Source organism: Gymnogyps californianus, chromosome 7, assembly GCF_018139145.2.
Source record: "Gymnogyps californianus isolate 813 chromosome 7, ASM1813914v2, whole genome shotgun sequence".
NCBI classification, from domain to species: Eukaryota; Metazoa; Chordata; class Aves; order Accipitriformes; family Cathartidae; genus Gymnogyps; species Gymnogyps californianus.
The window spans coordinates 11,990,776-12,014,021 of record NC_059477.1 but is presented as its reverse complement, the minus strand read 5'-3'; the positions used below and the strand labels follow the sequence as shown (position 1 = coordinate 12,014,021).

Sequence of the window (23,246 nt, the reverse complement as noted above, 5' to 3'; positions counted from 1 at the left end):
TGTTCAGATGCTGTTAGAGAAAGAAGTATCTATTTTATGTAAAGACGCCAGAGGCAGAACACCTCTGCACTTTGCAGCAGCTCGGGGTCACGCCACCTGGCTGAGTGAATTACTGCAGATAGCACTTTCAGAGGAGGACTGCAGTTTGAAAGATAATCAAGGTTATACACCGCTGCACTGGGCTTGTTATAACGGTAAGTTTCTCCCTGTGGACTTCTGCCAAGTTCAAATGCGGCCTCATTTTTAGGGAAACATGATAACAAAGCAACCTAACACTTTGAGAAGCTTGAAATGAAGAGGCAAATTGTCTCCCCTCTACTTGCCCTCTGTAGTTAGCACTTGCTATGTTCACCCTTCAGTTCAGAAGCCAGGGAAATTCCAGCAATACCTCCCAGTGGCTTTGCAGCTCATTTGCTCCCAGTCACAGGAGGCCAGGGTCAAATTCTGGTTTTACTGACGTCAGTGATGAAATTCTCATTGATTTCTGTGGGGCCAGGAATGCTCCTTTGAGGTGTCACCTTCTTATTTATTGATGCAAGAGACCACGTGAATAGATGGATATCCTGAACTGAACTGATTATTCTAAACTGGATAATCTGAACTTGTTGCTTAATATAAGGATAAAGCTTCCTAATACCATCATTTAAGACCATCTTTTGAGATGTTTAAGGCAACATATATAACATTGCATAAAAAAGAGACTTTTTTTTCCTTTCCTTTTTTTCAGTAAATGCTAATATTAGCCTGGTTCTATCTTGCTGCTGCCGTAAAAAAAAAAAATCTGTTCATAATTTTATCATGTAAGAGCTTATATACACATTGTGTTCAACTTTGAACTTAGTGTTAAATTCTAATCTGTATAAGCCTAATATGAGTTACGTGAATTACTTACTTTGTGCAACACTGTGAGATGTCTGATCTCTTTTAGGTCATGAAAACTGCATAGAGGTACTATTGGAACAAAAATTTTTCCGCACATTCTATGGTAATAGCTTCTCTCCATTGCACTGTGCCGTGTAAGTAGAAATCTCCAGTAACAAATGCTTTAGGCTATGTCTGGAAAAAGTAGCAGTATGAGAAGAAAGCTTTTATTTGCATGAGCAAATCATTTTAAAGCTGCTCATAAACTTGTGCTTATACTTCTGCTGAAAAAGTGGCAGAATAAAGAGTATTTTTGCATAAATTTCATACATTTAGGCTATTTGATTAAATTCTGAGGTGTAATTAAATAGCTGCATTTCTGCTCCCTTTCTAGTTTGTTTTCCCTTGCTTACAACTACAGACCCATGCCTTTTCTTCACACAGGCTGGAACTTCATAGCTCTTCCATTCTTAGGCCATGACCTGGGCTATAGTGCCTTGGTCCATGTAAGTATGAGCTTTTGAGGTTCCTTTGAAACCCAATGGCTGAAAGTTAAGAAATTTGTCAGAATCAAGATGATTCTTTTTTAGCAATAGGAACAAAGCGTTAATGAAGGAAGGATTTGGAACAACAATTTATGTCATGCTAGAATGGTGTTCTGTGCAGGCCGTATTTTTTCCAAGACATCCTCAGCTGAGTGTTTTCCAGGCTGATTTTCTTCATGGTCTTTTTTCCTTCTGAGATAATCTCTGTCTTGAAGGTTTGATACCTCTTACCCAGGTCCTAGCCAAAGGGATTGATCGGTTGTAGAGGCAGACTCTGTATCCAAAGTTCTCATGCTACTTGTGAAAAACAAAAAGGTGGTGGCTATTATCAGTTATTCATCTTCTTCCATGCATGTATTTTATGCATATTCCTTATTCAAATAAAGCAGTATGTTTTCTTATGGGAAAGATTCTAACGGAACACAATTGTAGCTTTTCATAACATAACTGCAAATGCATTTTTTTTAAAATGCAAGATTACTTTAGTTTGTAGGACCTAACATGCTTATTAAAACATGTAAGCCCTCAGAAGAGTAAGGAATTAAGCACTGAAAAAACAAATGCAAACCTTCCTAATTTCTGCCAACAATTAGAATGACTGTATTCTATTCTATGTTCTATTAGAAGAATGAATGACTTTCAGAAGTAATGGTAGGAGTTACTGTTGTGTAGGCTTCCCTTCTACAGTCCACATCATTGGAAAGTAGAAAAGTAATTTGTCAAGTATCAAACTTTGAAATTATAAACCCCCCAATATATTAGAGAAATAAAAGCATATATAAAGCACTGTTTTTACTTTGCTTAAAATAAAATCATTTGTGGCTGAAACATAGTATTTTAAATCTGAATTTCTAGTGATGGCTTTGAAAATTTTTTTTCAATATTTATATTCTTTTAAACTAGTATGTAATTCTCAAACCCATTAAAAATATGTGCAACTTAAAAATGCATGCAAATTTAAAATGAAAAATTTAAAATGTCAATCCAGTGTGGGTGTGTGTTAGCTATACTATATGTCCAATACTGTTACTAAACATTGTTCATTTTCATAATGAAATGAGACAAATTAACAATAACCAGAAAGAGTATTAATTGAGTACGTCCATCAAGGAAAAGTATTAAATGTGTGAGTTGGAAGAAATGTGGGCTTCAGTACCTAAAACTTTAGAATAAAGCTTTCTATATGTAGGTATCTATGACTGAGTGCTTTCCAGATCCAGGTGTGTTTGACATGTAGGCTAAAGGATTTTAAGGTATTAAGGTTTTAATCCTAGGTTTGTGCTGTACTTTCAATTACCTTTGTGCATAGTGAATTGCAGGATCAGCTTTGCTTTAGAGACTGAAATTTGTAGTAGCAGATGTGCAGTTTGGTTAAATGGAGAGATGATGAATAATCAGAAACGTGACTGAAAGCATTACGGCAAGGGTATGTTAGGATAACTTGTAAATAACCAATAAGAAATATTAATGGGAAGTGAAGTAAATTAATATTGGAAAGTGGGAAAAGATGTAGACTTTTTACCTTTTTGAAAATGTCTTTTCTTTGGCAGAATCAATGATCACGAAAACTGTGCATCACTGCTCATCGGAGCCATCGATGCCAGCATTGTCAATTGTAAAGATGACAAAGGAAGGTAATAGTTTCTTAAACAAACTGCATTTCATCTTCATGACTCCATCTAGTATTTTTCATAATTCTTTCTGAACCTCTGGAACTAATCCTTATCTGATATGGTTGAGCTAAGACTTGTCATGCTGATTCTTTCAGACAGCAGTTTACGCTGCAACAGAGTTAAATGGTGGCTCACTTGAAGCAAGAATACTATGAAGTATTCAATTTCATAGTACATACGAAAAGAAATACAAAAGAAATAGTGTTTGTTTAGAACAGCTATGTCTATAGGCTGTTTTCGTGAACCAGTTTTTTTTGTTAAATATTTAAACACGTTTATCTTTGCTAAATGGAGTGATACTATGTACACATAGAAAAGTATTTCATTAAAAGCTTTAATGTTATGTTAGCATTCTCAGGGCACACAACTCAAAATATCTATGCAGCAAAATAATACTGATACAGCAAAAGATATGCATTCAGCCAAATCCTTAATTTGTCACGTTGATAATCTCCTCACTGTGTGTGTGTGTGTGTGTGTGTATATATATTTAATTAAAATTGCTGAAATTCTAAAAATTGAATACTCATTGTTTCTATTAATTAAAACAAATTCAAGACCTTCAGTAATGGTGATTACTTACTCGTCTAAGGGTAAGACCACCTCACCCTTACTGATAAAGCAAAACCTGAAGTAACACTATGAGCTGGGTTGTGTACCAACTGTCTTTCATCTCTATTAATCACACTTCAGACTCAAAATGCCATAGGGAGACAGTGAACAAATTCTAGTGTCTCTGTCTTCTGGAAAATGATAACCTTCAAAGTGGATAGAATTCCTTCTGCCTTTTATAGTAATACTGTTATTGTAGCTTGTTGCTGCAGTATTTTTGATTATAACTTAAAATACTTTAGTTTTTCTAAATAATGGATCTGTTCTGATAGTTCTTCCCATCTTAGGCTTGTTAAAAAAAAAATAAAATCAGATGAATAAGAATGAGGGATTGTACTGCTTTTCATATTACGCAGTATGCTCCATTAAAATAAATATGCTGCTAATATGAGCTTCTCCACAGTTATCGTATCTCCACAGTATCATATCCACCTTACACTTCCCTTTTTTAAAAGTTTATATTGCACCAGGACAGAGACTGTAAATATTATTTAACTTATTTCAGATGCTGCTACTATAATGTTCCCCTGGTGATAACTCGAAGTTTCATAGGAAAAAAAAAAATTTTGAAAATGTCTTGCACTTTCAGGTTCTTGGGAAGGTAAGTAAACAGGAATATTGTCGTTCTTTAGCAACAGCTGTGGTTGTGTTACTTTCCCCACAGAACACCCCTTCACGCAGCAGCCTTCGCGGATCACGTGGAGTGCCTCCAGCTTCTCCTGAGTCACAGCGCACAAGTGAATGCTGCGGATCACGCAGGGAAAACACCTCTCATGATGGCAGCTCAAAACGGTCACGTAGGTGCTGTAGGTAAGTACCTCCTTGCCTCTGTTTGTCTTGAAGGGTGAGTGCTACTGCAGTTACTATCCCAAAAAAGTAATCATTTTTTCCTGTGAAAACTAAGGAAGGAAAATAAATTATGTGGATGTCTGTAAGAAGCTACTTTTACGTCTGTAAAAAAATTTCTTTTTTTTCTCAGCCATTGTTTCTCACCAGTCTTAGTGAACTTTTGCAATAACAAACTTGAGTCTTATTTCCTCCTAAGAGCACACTGTAAAGAGCATGAGGGGAGTAGTAATCCTATTCTCCTGTTTACTTCCTTGATTTTATGGAGCAGTAAAACTGCATGTGTGAAAAAGATTGTGTAACCTTTTTTTCCACCCTGCTATGTGAAGTCCTATTCTTGAAATGGCAGCTATCAGCGGCTGCTTTTTCCAGGCTAGACTATATACTATAGACATACAGATTGGGGTCATATTGGCTTAACAGAATTCCCTTTTCTCTAGCTTCAACAGCACAGACTGCACCCTAATTTCTTTATATCCACTTAGTCCTCTCAAAGCAGGATCCACAGTTCTCAGGAGACAGTGATTCAGGCAGAACTTGCTGATCTGCAAATGGGGAAGTTCACAAATAACTACAGATGAATGTATGTTTGACAGTTTGGGGCACAATGAATGAGCTATTAGCTCTGCCTTTGCTTGCTGATTAACTGCACAAGATTAGTCTGTTCTCATTCATTATTTTCACTTCATGTTCATAAAGCTTACATCACATAAAGGCTTTGCTGATTAGCATGTATGCACACGTATATTGAAATAGTAATTTTTTTCCTCTGTTTTTACATGTTCGTCTGCCCATTGGGTCTGTTCGTTGATTTCTATTCTGTACCTCAGACTTTTTGGTGAACATTGCCAAGGCTGACCTGACATTAAAAGATAAGGAGTTGAATACATCTTTGCACTTGGCTAGCAGTAAAGTAAGTTGAAGACCTCTGTATGCTTCTGTTCTCTTCACAGTATGTATGCATGTATGTATGTGTGTGTGTGTTTATGCTCCTAAAATTTTTCCTGCAATGGAAATGTGGTGGTCAAACTTGTGGTGAGGAAGGGAACGTTGTTCCAAGCTTTTTCTCAAGTCTGTTCCAAAGTTTTGTAAATTGAGAAATATGGATGCCTCTTATGACAGCTGAAACATAAGGAGGTGACACTAAAAGAAGTGATGGAAAACCCTTTAAGATTTTACCAAATAATCTCACTGTAAAATAGCTTAACATAGGTCCAGTGGCAAAGAAAAAAAACCCGTATTTATTCTTTTTTCTTATTTTCCAATTTCTGTGGAAGGAACACAAAATTTTCCCTTAACAGAGTAGCAGTAAAACCAGAGGCATTAATTAGATTGGTGGTAGTGTCTTTTCCCACCCTTTTTTCCTCTTAATTCCAATTGCTACTGCTGTTTCTGCAAGAAAAAATGCCCATGGGATTCCCTCTCCTGGGCCTTTTCTTTTGTTCCTATCCACAGACTGGATTCCGGTGTGATAGTATTACTCTAGTTTCTGCAGACACATGAGTCCGGCTGAATTCTCAAGGTCCTTCAGGCGGCTGTTCACCTGCCAGGGCTGTAGGCTTGGCACCTGCGACGTGCTGTGCTGAAACACTATCAGAAATAAGGCCTGGATCTGTATTATTTCCAAAGTTTCATTGTTAGAGCTCTCACACTGAAGGGATTTTGTAGTAGCTTATTAATAATACAGAAAGGCATTTAAAGACCCAGGAAGTACAGTATTCGTTTCTGAGATTAAACCATCTCTTCCTCTGTTACTATGTAGTTCTAACAAATAATCCACTGAATGCTCTCTCAAGAGAAATAGTAGTCTTCTCTGAAAGCTGGGGAGGTGAAGTCATATATAATGAATGGAGGGTTGAAAGACAGGTGAATGTCTAAATTTCTAAATGTGCTAAAGCATCCTAGCAGTGGCGGTTCGTAAATGGTATTTTAAGACTCCTACAGTTCACCCACTACACATACTTATAAACTGAGTAGCATGTTTTGTATTTCAAATTGAGTTACTAAATTTCGCTTTTATATGTAGCATTTCTTTTGCCTCAATTTCAAACTCTTCAGCAAATGAACACTATTTGGTTTTCTTCCCAACTACAGGGTCATGAAAAATGTGCCTTGTTAATACTTGACAAGATACAAGAACAGAGCCTTATTAATGCAAAAAATAATGCATTGCAGACGTAAGTATAGCCTGATCCTCTCAAGTTCAGTTGACTTACCAGAAGATTCCAATTTAGCATTTCAAATTCATGTCTCAGATTTTTTCATAGAACAAAAAATTAATTTCTGGGGTTTTTTTGAGTGCTTGCCCTTGAAAAGACCAGATGTGTATTGCATTTTCACTTTTAATTTTGATTCCTTTGATGCCAATTCTATACATGGTCTGGTGGAAAAATTATATGAGGTCATTCATTTGAAGACTATATCAAAACGTCTATTAATCATGTGAATGCGTAAGTATACATCTGGCATTTCATAGCTTTTTGAGCTTCACCTTAAATCTAAATGATTTATTTAGACTTAAGGTGGTACATTTAATTTTCAGAGGGTTTTTTACGTGATATTTTATGTGCAACTCCTATCCATACCATACATTATCAGCACAGTTAGAACCATCAATATTCTTACGCCAGCTGCAACTGTTTGACTAGTATGAGGGAATCCCACAGTAGAGGATTCAACCACGAGTTCAGGTGGCAGATCATCTAGTGCTTGTGGAAGAATTCATTCCATCTTAGCCCTTTTTTCCCCCTTCCAATATGAAATTGTTTTTTCTGTCCCACTAACTGCCCCCAAACAGGAGCATTGGGTGTTGGCCCAGGAAAGGAGCAAACCAGTGGTTATTTTCAATTTCCAGCTGCTCTGCAGTAACAGAGATTAGCAATCAAGTATTCAAGGATAAAAAGGCAATACAATGATTTCGAACGGTCTGTAGGAGCCAGAATTAAGGATGGAACAAAGGCATTTCTTCAGTCTTAGATTAATTTTCCTTTTAAATGTCAGTTGTGTGCTGCAAACAGTGGAAAAATGAGAGTTTTTTAAAGAAAGCCTTTAGACTGGAAAGTATTAAGCAATCTTTGTGTATGTAAAGGTAATTATATTTGTCTTGCACATATGTGTTATAGATGTGGAACATGACGATTATTTTAAAGGCTGTAACATAATTTAATGTCTACAATATAATTGTAATGATCCAAAGAAGGAAAACTTTCTCTTTCAGATGCTGGATGTGCTTTAAGCATTACCTAACTTTTTTTAGAAAGTCTATTTTAAACTGAACTTGAATTTAGTTGTTATGTTTTGTAGACCTCTCCATATTGCTGCACGGAACGGCTTAAAGATGGTGGTTGAAGAATTGCTAGCCAAAGGGGCATGTGTCCTAGCAGTAGATGAAAATGGTAAGTAAATAATACACTTTGACAATCTTCAGTAGGACCCAACAGGTAATTTTACAACAGACCGAAGCAATAGGCTTAAAGCTGATGATAGACATCATTGGTGCTTTTATCCTTCCAAGAACAGACAATGAGCTGTGTGAGTACCTATTAAAAAAAAAACAACATACTATTTATTTTTCTTTAATATAAAAATGTATTCTAAACATCACAGCGGTCCCTTTTACTGTTCATTTTGCATGTACTGTCAACAGCTAGTCTTTTTTAATGCTTGAGTGCAGTGGTAACTTGAATTTCCTAAACATGCAAGTGGCACCGGATAATTCTGACGCCTTGCAGAAGAATTAAGGATTATGCATTCAATCAGCGCATGTTTTAATGGGTAGGAAGAAAACCATCAACATATGTTTGATTGTGTCCTAGTTCATTCTGAGATCAAAGCTTGTGCTTACCAATTGTCTGACCTAATCCAAGATGCAAGTAAATTACTGTTGCCTCATAAAATACATGATTAGTTAATAAATCTGATAATTTTGTTTCAGATCTCAATGAAGTCCTTCCCTAAACATTATAAAGCCCATAGAGGGCTGTGCTTCTATAATTAATGTTTTCAAAAATGTCTTCCTGAAATAAGCTGGTCTGTCTTACAATACTGACTTCATGGCATTAATGTAACAATTCGGTACCTCCATCTTCCCATATCTGTAAAGTAACAGTAATAATACTCACCCATCATTGCAAGACATTTGAGATCTATGGATGAAAAGAACTGAGTGGTGAGTATTTACTGTTAACCAAATGCTACCTAGATATACTTGCATGAATGAGTTCCGCTGAAGTCATCTGGCTCTAACCTCATTGCAGAGATAGGGGACAGAAAAATGAACCAGAACTTCTAACCACAGTTTTTCTAATTAAAATTGTACATACAGATCCAGCTAATTTGCATGTATGTAATGAATGAAAATTAAGTTTAAATTTTGTACACATTTAATTTTTCTAGGAACAACTGCAAACACAGTTTAAAAGAGAGACATTTAAGTACAATCTTAGTATAAGTACAACTCTAAAGAATATTCACGCTTGGAACTCAGTGGAAGAGGAAATTCCATTTAGGGTATGCATGCACTGCAGTCAGTGCTTAAATGTCGGTAGTTTGCTACAAACCTGTACTCCCGTTTGTCCCCCAAACTCATCTACACTGCAGGTGTTCTCGGCTTACTTGAGGCAGTAGGATATCAGTCGTGGCCACTGCCTCAGATTACTGTTGCTGCAGCACATAAGATTTAGCCATCCGCAAAAGAATTTGCTCGTAGCATAAAGGAGGATTTGTTGGAAAGTGCTGGAGTACTACACAGCAGCCTGCAAAATGTATAGATAGCAAGTGTAATCAGCATACTGGTTTCCCAGATTTGCATACGTGAAGAGCTGCTTTAGGGGCAGCACTTGGACAGGAGCCAAGTTAAACTGCAGTGAAGACAAACTTTCAATAGCTCCCCAGTTCTTTGTTTTACTGACATCTGTATAATATTAACTTTGTATTTAAAGTGTATGCCATGCTTTCTGAATACAGTCATTATTCTTCTGACATAATGTAAATTTGGGTAACTAAACATCCACGTAGTCGTACCTGCTATACATGTACCACGTGCACTGGTCTAATTCTTTTCTCTTAGAATTCCTAAACAAACTGCTTTCTAAATTGAGTAAATACTCAACTGATCAGTCTTTAAAATCGTTTGCTTATTACTTCAAAATATTTTCAAACTAATATCTTTTATGTTCTAATGAAAGTTGTTGTTCTCAGAATGAGACTTGTTCGTACGCACAGAAACTGAAGCCAGTTTCTGTCCCTGTTGCTGTACTCCCCATCTTCTGTATTCATCATACTGTCTGTGCTGTAGAACTGTGTTTAGCAAGTGCTTTTATTCATATTGTGAAGTCTGTTTGCTGCCTGATTTAAAAAAAATAGTGCTTGTGGTCACAGTGATTTAAATGCTCCATAAAGTGTGTATTTTCCCAGCATGTCTAATTTAAAATAAGTAACATATCCCCGTTGCCTGGCATGATTGTAACTGAACATACATCTCCTGCTTACGACGTGATCTAGAGATGTATATGAGGAATGCTCAGTGCCATTGTCAGTACCCTTAGTACTAACCATTGCCTTGTCTGCATTTGTGCCCAGGTCATACGCCAGCCCTGGCTTGCGCTCCTAACAAAGACGTGGCTGACTGCCTGGCACTCATTTTGGCTACCATGATGCCTTTTTCTCCTTCCAGTTCAATGACGGCTTTCAACTTCGTTTGTTTTAAAAAAGACAATTTGGGCAGGACACATCTCTGCGATGGCTCCAGTATGGGTAGCATTAACTCTTACAATAAGCCCTTGAGTAATAACATAGGAACAGAGGATGGGTACAATGAAAATGATTCGGATTCTGAAACATTTTGACTTTTTGGTATTCAAAAAAACCTTTTTTTCATTATTATTTCATTTCAGCTTTATTTTTGTTTTTAAACAGCTTAAATCCCACGGCTATATTCTTAACTATTATTCTGGACAAGTAGATATTGAAAGATTTGTAGTGTTGACGAGAATCAAGCCTTTAAATAACAAAGTGAGAGGGATTTACTGGAACATATTCCCATTAATGTTCTGCAGCTTTTCAGGTTCCTGATGTTTTCTTTAGGCCCTAAGTGCCCCTGTGGAAAGTCTCTACCTCTTATTTTAAGTAGAAAAAGAGAAAATGCCTTTTTTCTTTTTGACAGCACAAATAAACAGGGAACTGTTTGTAAAAAGTTCTTACATGTTTTAGCTGTACCTTTAGTACACAAACATATTTCCAGTGTAGCCTTCATAGATTCGAGCATCACCCCTTTCCTATGTTTGTCTGTTTCCTGCTTCCAGGGGCTCTGTTAATTAGATAATTTTTTTTACACAAACCAAAGGTAAAGTTGTAAATCTTAAAACTGCCTGTATTACTTTTCTACAGGAAATGAAACCTTTTACATTCTGCGTGTATTAAGCACTTAAACGTACAGAAGGCACTTTTTACAGTTCTTAGTTGCAGCACACAATTAGAAAAATATCATTACTAACTCTTAAGGCCAAATTTTACTTGTCTCACCATATTTTCCCACGGACATTAGTGGAACCACTTGTGTAAAATGAAAATCACTTGGCCCTTATTTTTTTTCAATTCAGCACAAACATGTACAGTTTATTTGCACTACAGAATTAGGGTCATTAGACCTTTCTGTCACCTGAGCCATTAACATGAATCTAGTACCAGGAAAAAAAAAGGGGAGGGGGGGGAAATCAGGTGTGAACTAAGGTGTATGTAAAAGTTTATAATGACTTGCCAACTTAAATGGATTTTTTTTCCTTTTCTATGCTTAAATAACTTATTTTTACTGTAAACAGTATCGAATTTTAAAATACTTTTGCCAGTGTTTGGATTAACAGAGCAAAGGTAAAGCAATGAAAGCATAACACCAAAAGTTGAAATACCAAACACCAGAAAACATAGCGTACCGTGCAGGGGATCGGAGATACATGCTAAAACAGCCTATTGTCACCAGCTTTTAAAGCAATGTCAACTTTGTGAATATGTTTACTCCTTCTGCCAAAGTTTCTAGGTCAAATGGACCCCGACCCTCGTCTGCAACAGATGTACAAAAGGAAGAATGAGACTCTGTAAACAAAAACAAAAAATAAACAAAAAGCTATCATGAACTAACCAGCTGTACCAAGAGGACCAAAATGCTTCAGTAATTAAATGGAAGACTTTGCTACTTTTATTTTTTCTTCAAATGTGAGTGACATAATGAAGTAGTTTTTCTAAACCATAAAAATACAAACTTTTGAGGTAATGAGTAGTCTTGAGTGAATTTTACATTTTATGATGCAGGTTTCAAGTTGACATTTGTAACTGATGACGTGTTGACCACAGGTTTTTTTTTTTTCCAGACTAAAGAGTATGTTCATATACTTTTAATGTAAATGTGTTTATATTTATTTGAAATGAAACAAATGCCCAGGAAAAATAACTATGGCTTGTTCTCCTAGTTAGCATTTGTGCATACTATTTGGCATGATGCGAAATGAAATGTGAATCTAGGCAAGACTGATGGCCTGAGTAGAAAAAGGAAGGGCTGATGCACTTTGGGAGAGTGCCCATCTTGTATGGAATGCAAAGATTAAGTCCACAGGCTATACTGGTAAAAAGCAGAAAGCAAAACACCTTCCCTCATTTAAGAGCATAAGAAAGGGATCCAACCCCTTGCTAGACAAGTGAGAGAACACTGTACAGCTACAGTAAAGAGGGGAAAAGGTAGTATAGCATGGAGTGAAGGTGTTAAAGTTCCTGTGATTCACGCTCAGGCTGTCTGCAGGCCTACATCTGTGCTGGGAGGATGAGACGAGCTTCCTCAGTGCACGCTTTCGGCAGGGTAAATGAAAAGTAAGGATTTTTATTTTAGTTGCAGTTTTTAGCTGTGTTCCACTCAATTGTTAAAAATCTATTGGCAGATTCCAGTTCTTTAATTAGGAAAAATATTTATATATTAAGTTTATTTTGCCTTGCTAAAATTAAATCATTTCCTTGAACATTAGGTAAAATTAAATATTGTTTCCTTGAACGTTTACAAATTTCCAAAGTTTACAACAGAAAATCACAAGGGATAGTGTCTCTAAAGGTGAACATTTCTTTTCCCTCAACTCTATATTTTCTGCAGTAGAATGACAGAGCACCTGAAACCCTGGTTTTCTCCTCAAAAATAGCACAGAATAACATTTTTATGATTGATTTTTCTCAACGTTTTTGCTTTTAAAAGTTGCAGAATAGCAATAACCACCTTACTTTAAGCACTGAAAATAAGAGGAGAGATCAGTTGTTAAAGTTTTCAGTGGTGTCTGTTCAGAAGTGAATAGAAATCCCAAATTTTGCTTTTTTTATGTGGAATGATGACATTGAAAACAAATAAACAAATGGGAAATGGCTGTCACCTGTCTAACAGCAGGATCAGCCTTTTAATCTTATTTTAACCAGAGACGTAGGTAGGCTCCTTGGCAGGACTAGTTATGTGTCTCACCCTGAAATACAGAAAGTTACACTATCCTACATGAAGTTGCTTCATTAGGAGAAAACGAGTCCTCTTTACAAAGAGGATGTTGTATTATTTTAAGCAGTCATTTAAAAAATTTCAGTATTTTTACTTGCTACCATACAGAGTTACTGAAAATATTTCTGTACATTTGCAATACCTTGTAACTCTGGTAATTGCGTAGTGCAACAACTGCTGCCTCTTAATGATGTATACAACATTATAGAAGCATCGGTGATTACTGAATTACTTTGATCCTTCTAGGAACCAAATCTAAACTTTACTGATTAAACTTGTCTGTAAACTAACAATGATGTAAGTATGCAATATTCCAAAAATTGTAGAAACATATGATTTGTTAGCATCTTAAGGGCATTGCAAAAGTCATGTTTTGAGTATGCTGTACTTAGGAGGAGAACTGTCATGAGCAAGACACATGGAAGTACTCAGTATTGGCCTGTCCCACATCTCACGTGAGTTACCAGAATCCCTTTTTTTGTATGCTAGTACATTAATTTGTAATATAATTTATCACATGTAGAAATAAATTTGTAATTTAGGGCAGGTATTTAAGCATGGGAATAACTTTACTCATGTAAATAATCACCTTGCCTTTCTGTGGACTTTTTACAAGAGTAGAGTTAATCATACATAATTGTTGCACTTAACCCTGGACCCTGCAATTTACAGTACGTGGACGACTTCTGCGTCTGCACCAAGCAAAGGGTGTTTGGGGAGAGGCAGCTGTCTGCCCAGGTGTATTAGCAGGATCATTTCATCCTGTATTTTAACCACAGCTGCAGGTGGAATCCACAGCAGGATGGGGTCCCAAGTCTCTCTCCTAAATACTGAGTTACAACCTCCAGACTGCCTGAAATTGCTGTGAAATAGCTCAGGGGATTTCTGTTCATCGCTACTAAAAGGGCACCATAATGTGTTTGGTACTTTTATGCAGTAAACAACTGCCAGATTATTGAATTAGAACAAACACATGAAATGAATTGTTTATCCATTGTACTGTTGCGAAACTTGGTTATGTATCTTGAGGATGATTAAAAAAATTGTGATTTTTATTCTTAGTCATGTAAGAAATATTAGAGTGCCTTTTTATATTTGTGTATTATGGAAACGTTTTGTGAAACTCGTCTCTTTTTTTTCATTTGAGTGTTATAAAAGCAATATATTACCAGTAAATTTTCATTTCAGACCTTCTTTGAATGTATAAAGTGTTTCTTCTTTTCATATGTTCTACCTGCATTGAAATGAAAATTAATATGCTAAATTTCTATAGGAATACTGTATAATTTTTGCAGTGCTGAAAATGCTTTCTTATTACACAAAAAGTAAACCTTAGATCAGTGTTATAGGAAAGGGCGTTTTAAACTAGTGACAATCTGAGTGTGTGTATAAAATGTAATTTTATGCGTTTCTTATGCAGTGATCTACATATTAAAGCCAATATCTTACGTTTTGTAGGTTTTTGTCTTATATTTTATGCTTTAGCATGTGCAATATATCTTTACAAACCATGGTGATACGAATCTGGTGCCAGTGTTATATTTTGCATAACATTTGTAATAAACAATATAAAATATTGTTTGATGGTTTCAGTGGGGTTTTGTCGATATTGTTTGCTTTTGTAAATTGAAGTTTAAGGACTTGGGTAAATGTCACATACGAAACGAGGAAAAAGACTTACTTCAGTGAATGACTTGGAATTCAACCTGAATCTTCTCAAGCACAGTTTAGAAACTTTTTCAACTACTGAATGCTGTATTAATGTAATGAAGAACCCTAACTGTAAACTACTATTGCAATGCATTCAGATGGTTATTTTTACAAATAAAAATGGTACAAATACTGTTGGAAAACTGAGTAAATTTTGTTTCTTTCAAAGGAAGGGGAAAGGCTTAAGTATTTAGCAGTGAAGAAAATGAAAATGCAACTGTATGTATTTCTACTTTGTACTTCCCTCATATGTAACTACCCCTTGTGTTAGTAAGTTGATGCTAGTATTGCTTCCTCTGTAGATTGGAAAAAAACCAGTAACATTTTTTGTCAGATATTAAATATTTTACTGTTAGTTTTCACTAATGAGCAACACCAGCAATCGTGGGTGTTTCATACATCAGGGTGGGGTGGCTGTCCCACAGAGACTAAAAGCCAGTGAAGAGTGCCTAAAGATAGTAAAAGATAGTAAGTTGTTAAAAGTGCTTAATTAAAGCAAACAAACAAAACCCACCCCCCCACCCCCCCAAAAAAAAAACAACCAACCCCAAACCGTCAACGCCTTTTACGTGTTGAGTGCTTGACACTTTATGGATGTTTTGACTAAACTGCTAACAGGCCAGGAACCGTAAAAGCACCTGAACAGGGGTGTCTGCAGGTTTATTTTCGGCAAGGTGAGCCGCAGCGAGGTCCGTCCCCCGGCGGTACGCCCTCGCTGGATGCCGGGCGAGGCTCTGGCCCAGCTCCTTGTCGGCACCTCCGGCCCTTGCCAGTGGGGGGTAAATCTGCGCCCCGCGACACCCGGGGGTGGCATTTTGGAGTCCACAAACGCTAATGAGCCGCCGCCGCCACCTTGCCCTGCACTGCCTGAGGCCCACCCGCCTGCTGAGGGGGACGAGAGGAAGGAACCTCCTCACGGGCCTCAGCCCGGGGCGGCGCCCCTTCACCAGCAGCAGCCACTCCGCGGGCCGGACGCAGGTAGGCAGGCGCACCGCAGCGGCGGCGCCATGACTTGACCTCCCTATCATGGCGGACACGCCTTCCCCCCGCAAGCTACCGGCTGGGGGAAGACCGTAGGTAGGTTCCTGACCTCCCCGTAATGGCTCCGACGCCCGCGACATGGCGGACGGACCCTCCTCGGCCTGGGGGAGCGGCTGCCAGCCAAGCGCCGGACCTTCCCAACATGGCGGCCGCCTTTTCCCGCCTCCGGAGGCGGCCAGGTTGTGGCGCCAGCTCGCCCGCCCCGCCTCCCGGGCGGTGGCGCGCCCCGCCCCGCCGTGCCTGTGTGCGCGGAGCGCCCGCGGGGGGACGAGGGCTCTGCTCCGCACCTGGGCGCGGCGGGGCGCGATGGGGCGGGCGGGCCGCCGGCTGCCCGTGTTGGCGGCGGTCTTCTACGGGGTGCTGGCGGCGCTGGTGCTGCTAGGCGTGCGGGACGTGCTGTTCCTCTACGAGGAGAACCGGTGCAGCATGACCTACATGTACGAGTACCCCGAGTATCTGGTGAGTGCGGCGGCGGGAGGCGCTGAGGGAGCGGGCGGCGGCGTAACAGGTGGGAGCCCGCCGGTCCCGGGGCGCCGCCGCTGGGCGGGGTGCGGCGGCCGTTGGGGCGTCGCCGGCCGCATCGCCGCGGCCGGGAGCCGCTTGTCTGAGGCGCAGCCCTCCTGTGGCTTCCCTCCTCTTCCCTGCTACAGGGAAAGGAAGGCGCTCAGCCGCGGGAGAACCACCGCACAGGCGACTCCTGACTGCTCCCGTAACTTTTGGGTTAGCTAACTTGCTGAGGCGGCCTCTGCAGAATAGCAAGCTGTAAATGGGGCAACAATAGTTTTGGCTTATGTGGGGGGGTCGGTGTATTTGGCAAAACGCGCTGCTTTGGCTGCATCGTATAATGGTGAGCCTTGGATAGCTACAGAAAGGAAAAGCTGTCTACCTGTAAAGTAACGAGGTGTTTTGTACTGCCACCTGTACAAAAGAAAATTAATAGAAAAGGTTCCAATTTTCTAACCTGTAAAAGCCTGTAGTTACCTGTAGTCCTGGTAAAACCCGTCAAAAGCTCATCCAGGCTTTTGCAAAGGAAGAGGCTGGGCCAGGTCCTCTGATGGCACTCCCAGCACTCACACACAGGAGGTTAAGGCTTGTACTTCTCGGTCCTTTTTGTGACTTTATAAGAGTGTGAAGCAACTAAAGTGTCAAAAAAGTGAATAACTGAGATTCAAATATGAGTGTATTTCTCAAGCTAGTGAACAGTAGTGCAGAGTCTTCTCGGTGAGCACTTTGTGGGTGGCATGTCCCACAATGTATGGGAGAACTTGTAGATCTGTCTGAAGTCCCTCTCACTTTGCTAATGAAGCCTTTTAGAAACCTCTTTGAAAACCTTGGATCAGTTTGAGAGAGAGGACTGCTGATGGAACTGTTGTTTTCCGGACACGGTATTACAGCTTCATAGCGGGAGGATGTAAATGTGTGAGTATATGTAGGTTCACTGCTAATACTGCCTGCAGTTGTTAGAAAACAATTTCTCTTTTTAATAGTTGTTCTTACTACAGGGTTTTCTGTCCTATTAAAAGCATCCCAAAGCATAATTTGTTAGCTCCTAAACATTCATTTAGCGTTATCTAGGATATAATCTATGTTGGAAAAAAAAATGAAGTATTCTAAATAATATTCTGTTCTGAAGTAGGTTGCAAGCTGTCTTGCATAGTAAAGAAGATCTTAAAGCAAAACCTTAGTACCTAAATTGGTAATGAAGCAGTAAGTTAATTTTTTGGATCTGTTAACCTTCATTTGCTAACCCTGACATAGTCATGTTAGCCTACAAAAGAGAACCTGTGTGGTGTTATTGGCGGTTGCCTGAAATTCTCGTCTGCCACCACACATCTTTTGTATTTACTCATTATGTCAGGGCTTAAATTCTAAGCATCTTTAGGCAAGCATTGTGCTGGTAAGAGATGCAAGGCTTAAGGGTAAGCAGTAGTTCCATGCAGGAGATGCAAGTCGCAGCTGGCTGTATTGCCTCTCAGAATTTCTATTCCCTGAATAATCACTTTTACTGTGTGGAAAACAGTACTTGGGGGGGTGGGGGGTGGAGAAATTATAGAAATTATGAATTTGTCTGGGTTTGCTAAGGCATTATACTTTTCAAGTACCTCTTTAGTGTTAGAGGGGTTGGTTTTTTTAATTTTTAATGTCTTTGTAATGCTGACATTGGTAGGAAACCACAAGGTAGGAATTTCAGGTGAAAGGTACCTGTCCTCCCTTCCAGAGTGGGTATCACCTTACAAAACAAATAACTATTTGAGCAATTAAACATAAGAAGTTTCATTTCTTTTGTGTCTAACAGTGTGGGTTAGCTCACAGTCAAGCTAATACTAAGTAATGCAGTCAGTTTGGATTTTTTTTTTCTTTTTTGTACTTAACCGTCTTTTTTTGCATGAGGTGTAGAATTGCAGTATTTGAATTTAACCTACGCTTGTCCTGTTCAGCTAAGCTTGGTAAGAGATTCAGAAGTTACTAATGAGGACTTTTTCACACAAGCCTAATTTCTTTGGGAACCAGGGTGAAAAATGAAGCCTGCATTGACATTGTAAAAAGTTACTGTACCTCATTACAACCAATTATACAACCAATGTCTTGGGAATTCAGAATTTAAAAACACTGTCATGGAACATGGACGTCTGTTTTCCTTTGGAGTTAGGCGTTGCCATTTTGTTATAATATTTAAGCACTGTGATTTACTGGAAAAAAACCAGTATTTTGGTAGTACAATTCTCGTGCGTTGGGTAGTGTTTTGCTTTCGACGTTGACCCAAAGAAGGGCAGCTTGTTAATTTTATGTCCTGTAAAATTTTTGAAAAGACAATGAACCAGGAGGATACTGTGGAAGAACAGTTGATTTGATCCATCAGGAAGTCATATAAACATATCTTGATGGCACTTCTAGTTTAGTAATGGGGACTGATTAATTTGAGTTTTTTTCACAGAATTTTGAAAGCCTTTGAAAAAGGAGCAGTAGAAAAGAATAAGAAAGGGACAGCGAGGTCAGTGAAGTAGGAGAGGCAAGATAATGGAGAAAAGGGAAAGAACACTGAAAGGATGATCTGAAGACATAAGCCCTGAACAAAGCTGAACCTTTTTTGTTCACAGTGAAGGAATTAAACACACTCTCTCTCTCTAATATGTGTATTTTGTTATAATATATTATAAAAAGAGAATATATATATTATAGAATATACATTTTAAATATATATATCAAACATCATAAGAAGAGGTTGCAAATAACTAATATGGCAAACAATTCGAAGGCTAAGGGAGAAAGAAAATAGTCTTTAGCTGAGGAGAGACAGAGAAGAACGGGGCAAGGGAAAAAGGGGGGAGGGCAGGGAATTAAAGCTAAATCGCCTTTACTGTAGATGCAGTTGAGAGAAACAACTGAAATATCCAAAATAGAGATGCTTCTATTTCGAGAAAGCAATTAAGAGAGACTTTAGAGAAGATTTCTGACGCAAAACTGAGTTTAGTTTTGACCTTATTCTGTAAAATAGTTTCCTTAAAATATAAATTACACCTTAATAAATTTATTTTTTAGCTATCTTATTTGTCTCTGAATTGTCATAACGTAAGTAATCAAATGCTAGAATAAGTGTATTTGCATTCATAGAAATTTTAAAAATCTGTCTTAGAAACTCAAAATTATAAACCAACCAACCTCCGTACAGGAGTTAATTAAATGTTTTCTTGCTTACTACTTACTTGGTTTAAAGCAGTGTCATATGGCTCTAAGAGTCATAACTTACTGGTCTAAGACTTAATCATCACCTAGCCCTCAGATTTAAAGAGATTTTGGTTTTTTTTCTCTTTGGGAATGTGTAATCCTGTGAATAAGTTTTATGTGATAGGTTAGGTGATTAGTTGTTTGCTTCTTTGTTTTAATACAAGAAATATGGCTGCCTTTAAGATGACAATTGACTGCGTGAATTGGATTCTGAGTTGTTACAAAACCAGGTTGTTTGTCGCTAGGCCACAAAACTGACTCTGAAAACAACAACAACAAAAAGCCCCCAAAGTATCATGGGTTTATTTTTTCTGATGAGCCATATTAAGGTGGTTACTACTATTGTTTAAATTCCCATTGCAGGTTACATCTCTGTAAAAATCACCTAAGAGAATTCACACTGCATCTGTAATTTACCCTGACATAATAGTTGTCATCTGACAGTCACCTACATATCCCTATTCTCAAGATTTGACTTTGGTATCAGGTGCAGTAGCACATCCTTGTTCTGAGTTACATGGTATTGGAAAGGATTCCAGAGCCGTTCAGGTGCATTAGGAATAATTAGGATCACTCACATGCCCCAGTTTCTGGTCTCAAATTCTCATGTCGTGGGAGAAGTGGTTGGGTTTTGACATGCCCTTTTTTTTTTTTCCTTTTTCACCCTGTGGTATAAGGCTAGATTTACTTTACGAATGTGCAGCTTTAAAAGATACATAATTGCATTCATTTGCAGTTTGTTTCAAAGCCAGTTAAAGTTAATAGCTGTTTCAAGTAAGTTTATGCACAGTAATCCTACTTAAGCAAAACAATTGATACTTTACTTTTAATTTTTTTTTAAAAGCAAACCCCTGTTTTTCATTCTGTATTCTTTAGACTGTAATTTAAAACAATACATAAAACATAAGCCAGATAATTTAAATGACTGGATAGTCACTATATTTTTTTTTTTTGTTTGCAACACTATAAACAAGGTATTTGGTTTCTTTTTAACTTTTGCAACAGAAAATAAAATTACCCAAGAAAACAGCCAGACGATACCCAGCATATGAGCTCTATCTCTACGGGGAAGGAAGCTATGCCGAAGAAAACAAAAATCTTCTATTGACAGGAATTCCAGTTCTCTTTCTTCCCGGGAACGCTGGCAGTTACAAACAAGGTAAGTGTTTAGCTAAGTTGTAGATATGTTACAAGGAGCTCTCATATTCATGCATTAGTTAGTGGCAAGAAGTTTTCCGTTTGAAATAATATCAACGGAAGTCATAATGGTTGATCATATTATGATGTAGATATCCTTGTTAGTCCATGGTTAATTTCAAGCAGTCGAAATACATTATTTTTGTTTGAAATTGGTTGAACAGTTGAGCTATAGTATTTTTCTGGAGTGAGACTTTAACTTTTGAAAGCCAGAAACAGTACAGTTTATGCCGTACTATGGCAGCACTGCACCCTTGCTGTATTTTTGATTGCAAACATCTAGTTGGTTTTGATTTGAACAATGTTTAGTACAGTTATGCCAAATAAAACAAGACCTGAATTTGGTTAGAAGAAACTGAACAAGCTACCAGCTGTGATGTGAAGTAATTATGTGCTATAGAAATAAGCATCATCCTGTGGTTTGCCCTGTAGCTTTGTTATTTCCTACTTCTTTATGTGGTGGTGTTTTTTCCTTAGCATCATCTTCCCACTTTACACATAGCCTGTTTTTGTTTTCCAGGTTATTCCCCCTTATACTTCTAGGCTCCAAATTAAAAGAAGTAATAGTTTTAAAGCATTTTTATTTTTCATTGTAAATACCGAAGTTAGTAGTTTGATGAACATGAAGTATTGTGCTTAAGTGTTTATTTAGGTATCCGGTATTCCTTCCAGGCTGGGTTTGTCAGACGATTATTTTTGTTCTCTAAAATGTGCTTTGAAACAGTAACACTCTTACGATGTTAGCAAAATTGATGTGTATGTATGGGGAAAACCACCACAATCTAAATCCTGATGTCTTACTGTGATAATTTTTCCTTATATTTGCACTAAACTTGATGATTAAATTGTATGATTTCAGAGAACCTTTACAAAGTTATTTTTGAGAACATACTCACTTAGCTTATAGCAAAGTAAAATATTTTACCAACTCGTACTTTCAGAAAACCCATACAGACTTGCAAGCACAATAGCACCTAAAGAAGATTACAAACATAATGATTATGAGGGATGCCATATGGACTTTTATAACTGTGCCTAAAGTATTGCGAATCTGTGAATTAATGCTGTCTCTAAAAACACGGCAGTACATCACTATGCAGGAAATAGAATGGTACTTTCAGGGCATGTTAGGAATCCAAAGGAAGTATCTGAAGAAAAACTTGAACTAGGTGAGTAGAAGTACTACATGCTGTGGATATAATGTGCTACTTAAGATCAGTAAATATTTAAATATTTATTCTTTGAGAAATTGATTTAGGGAGACTGGCAATAAGTCACATGTGAATTTTTCAAAATCTTTGTTAAAATAAATTGGTTTGCCTTAATCAGTGGCTCAGAATAGTTTTTGTTTTATTATGGAATTTATGAAAATTCATATTTTGTTCAGAATTTATTGTGGGATAATACACTTTCATTCTGATACCTAGATGAGCAGAGATGGTGTTGCTATTGTTATTTTCATACTTGTTTAAAATATATTCATATTTGCTCAGCAATGAAGACAGAAGTGCTGCTGCTGCCTTTGCTGGGCTTGTTATTTTCATAGAATCATTTAGGTTGGAAAGGACCTTCAAGATCCTCAAGTCCAACTGTTAACCTAGCACTGCCAAGTCCACCACTAAACCATGTCCCTAAGCACCACATCTACGCGTCTTTTAAATACCTCCAGGGATGGTGACTCCACCACTTCCCTGGGCAGCCTGTTCCAGTGCTTGACAGCCCTTTCTGTGAAGGAATTTTTCCTAATATCCAATCTAAACCTCCCCTGGCGCAACTTGAGGCCATTTTCTCTCATCCTATCGCTTGTTACTTGGGAGAAGAGACTGACACCCACCTCACTACAACCTCTTTTCAGGAGGTTTTGATGTGTTACAGGCACTTTTGAAACATGTTAGTTTAGCTTTAGATAGAACTGGTGAAATGATTGACTACAAATTAGATTTATAATTTTCATCATGCTGAGACTGTCTGTTTGGGTGTTTGAACATATGAAGTATTTCATAAATATTATTTTCCCATTTCATAAGCTTTGCTGAAATTTGTTTGATATGTTAATTTCTATAGCAAACTGTCCTGGTTTCAGCTGGGACAGAGTTAATTTTCTTCCTAGTAGCTGGTATAGTGCTGTGTTTTGGATTTAGTAGAAAAATAATGTTGATAACACACTGATGTTTTTAGTTGTTGCTAAGTAGTGTTTATACTAAGTCAAGGATTTTTCAGTTTCTCATGCCCAGCCAGCAAGAAGGCTGGAGGGGCACAAGAAGTTGGGAGGGGACACAGCCAGGACAGCTGACCCAAACTGGCCAAAGAGCTATTCCATACCATATGACATCATGCCCAGTATATAAACTGGGGGAGTTGGCTGGGAGGGGTGGATCGCGGCTCAGGAACTAACTGGGCATCGGTCAATGAGTGGTGAGCAATTGCATTGTGCACCACTTGCTTTGTATAGTCTAATTCTTTTAGTAGTATTATTGTCATTTTATTATTATTATTGTTATCATTATAATTGTTTTT

At 38.0% G+C, this 23,246-nt stretch overlaps 2 protein-coding genes across 8 annotated transcripts in view; both read left to right on the top strand.

The window, feature by feature from the left end:
- Positions 1 to 14,902, top strand: part of ANKRD44 (ankyrin repeat domain 44) — a 144,296-nt gene extending 129,394 nt beyond the window's left edge. For 5 of the 7 annotated variants that reach the window (XM_050899761.1, XM_050899760.1, XM_050899759.1 and 2 more), the window contains exons 21-28: positions 1 to 194; positions 929 to 1,016; positions 2,957 to 3,040; positions 4,356 to 4,501; positions 5,368 to 5,450; positions 6,632 to 6,714; positions 7,841 to 7,932; positions 10,118 to 11,219. The exon at positions 1 to 194 is cut by the window's left edge and continues 23 nt beyond it. In XM_050899761.1, coding sequence (XP_050755718.1) covers positions 1 to 194; positions 929 to 1,016; positions 2,957 to 3,040; positions 4,356 to 4,501; positions 5,368 to 5,450; positions 6,632 to 6,714; positions 7,841 to 7,932; positions 10,118 to 10,383 — 1,036 coding nt within the window. In that variant the 3' untranslated portion in view covers positions 10,384 to 11,219. Of the gene's footprint in view, positions 195 to 928; positions 1,017 to 2,956; positions 3,041 to 4,355; positions 4,502 to 5,367; positions 5,451 to 6,631; positions 6,715 to 7,840; positions 7,933 to 10,117; positions 11,220 to 11,563 lie in introns of those variants that run through there. The other 2 variants (XM_050899764.1, XM_050899763.1) reach the window with 1 other exon arrangement.
- A 1,286-nt stretch (positions 14,903 to 16,188) lies between these two features.
- The window catches only part of PGAP1 (post-GPI attachment to proteins inositol deacylase 1), a 33,274-nt gene continuing 26,216 nt past the window's right edge, over positions 16,189 to 23,246 (top strand). Inside the window, exons 1-2 of the mRNA XM_050900453.1 lie at positions 16,189 to 16,265; positions 20,538 to 20,691. Coding sequence (XP_050756410.1) covers positions 16,233 to 16,265; positions 20,538 to 20,691 — 187 coding nt within the window. The 5' untranslated portion in view covers positions 16,189 to 16,232. The remainder of the gene's footprint in view (positions 16,266 to 20,537; positions 20,692 to 23,246) is intronic.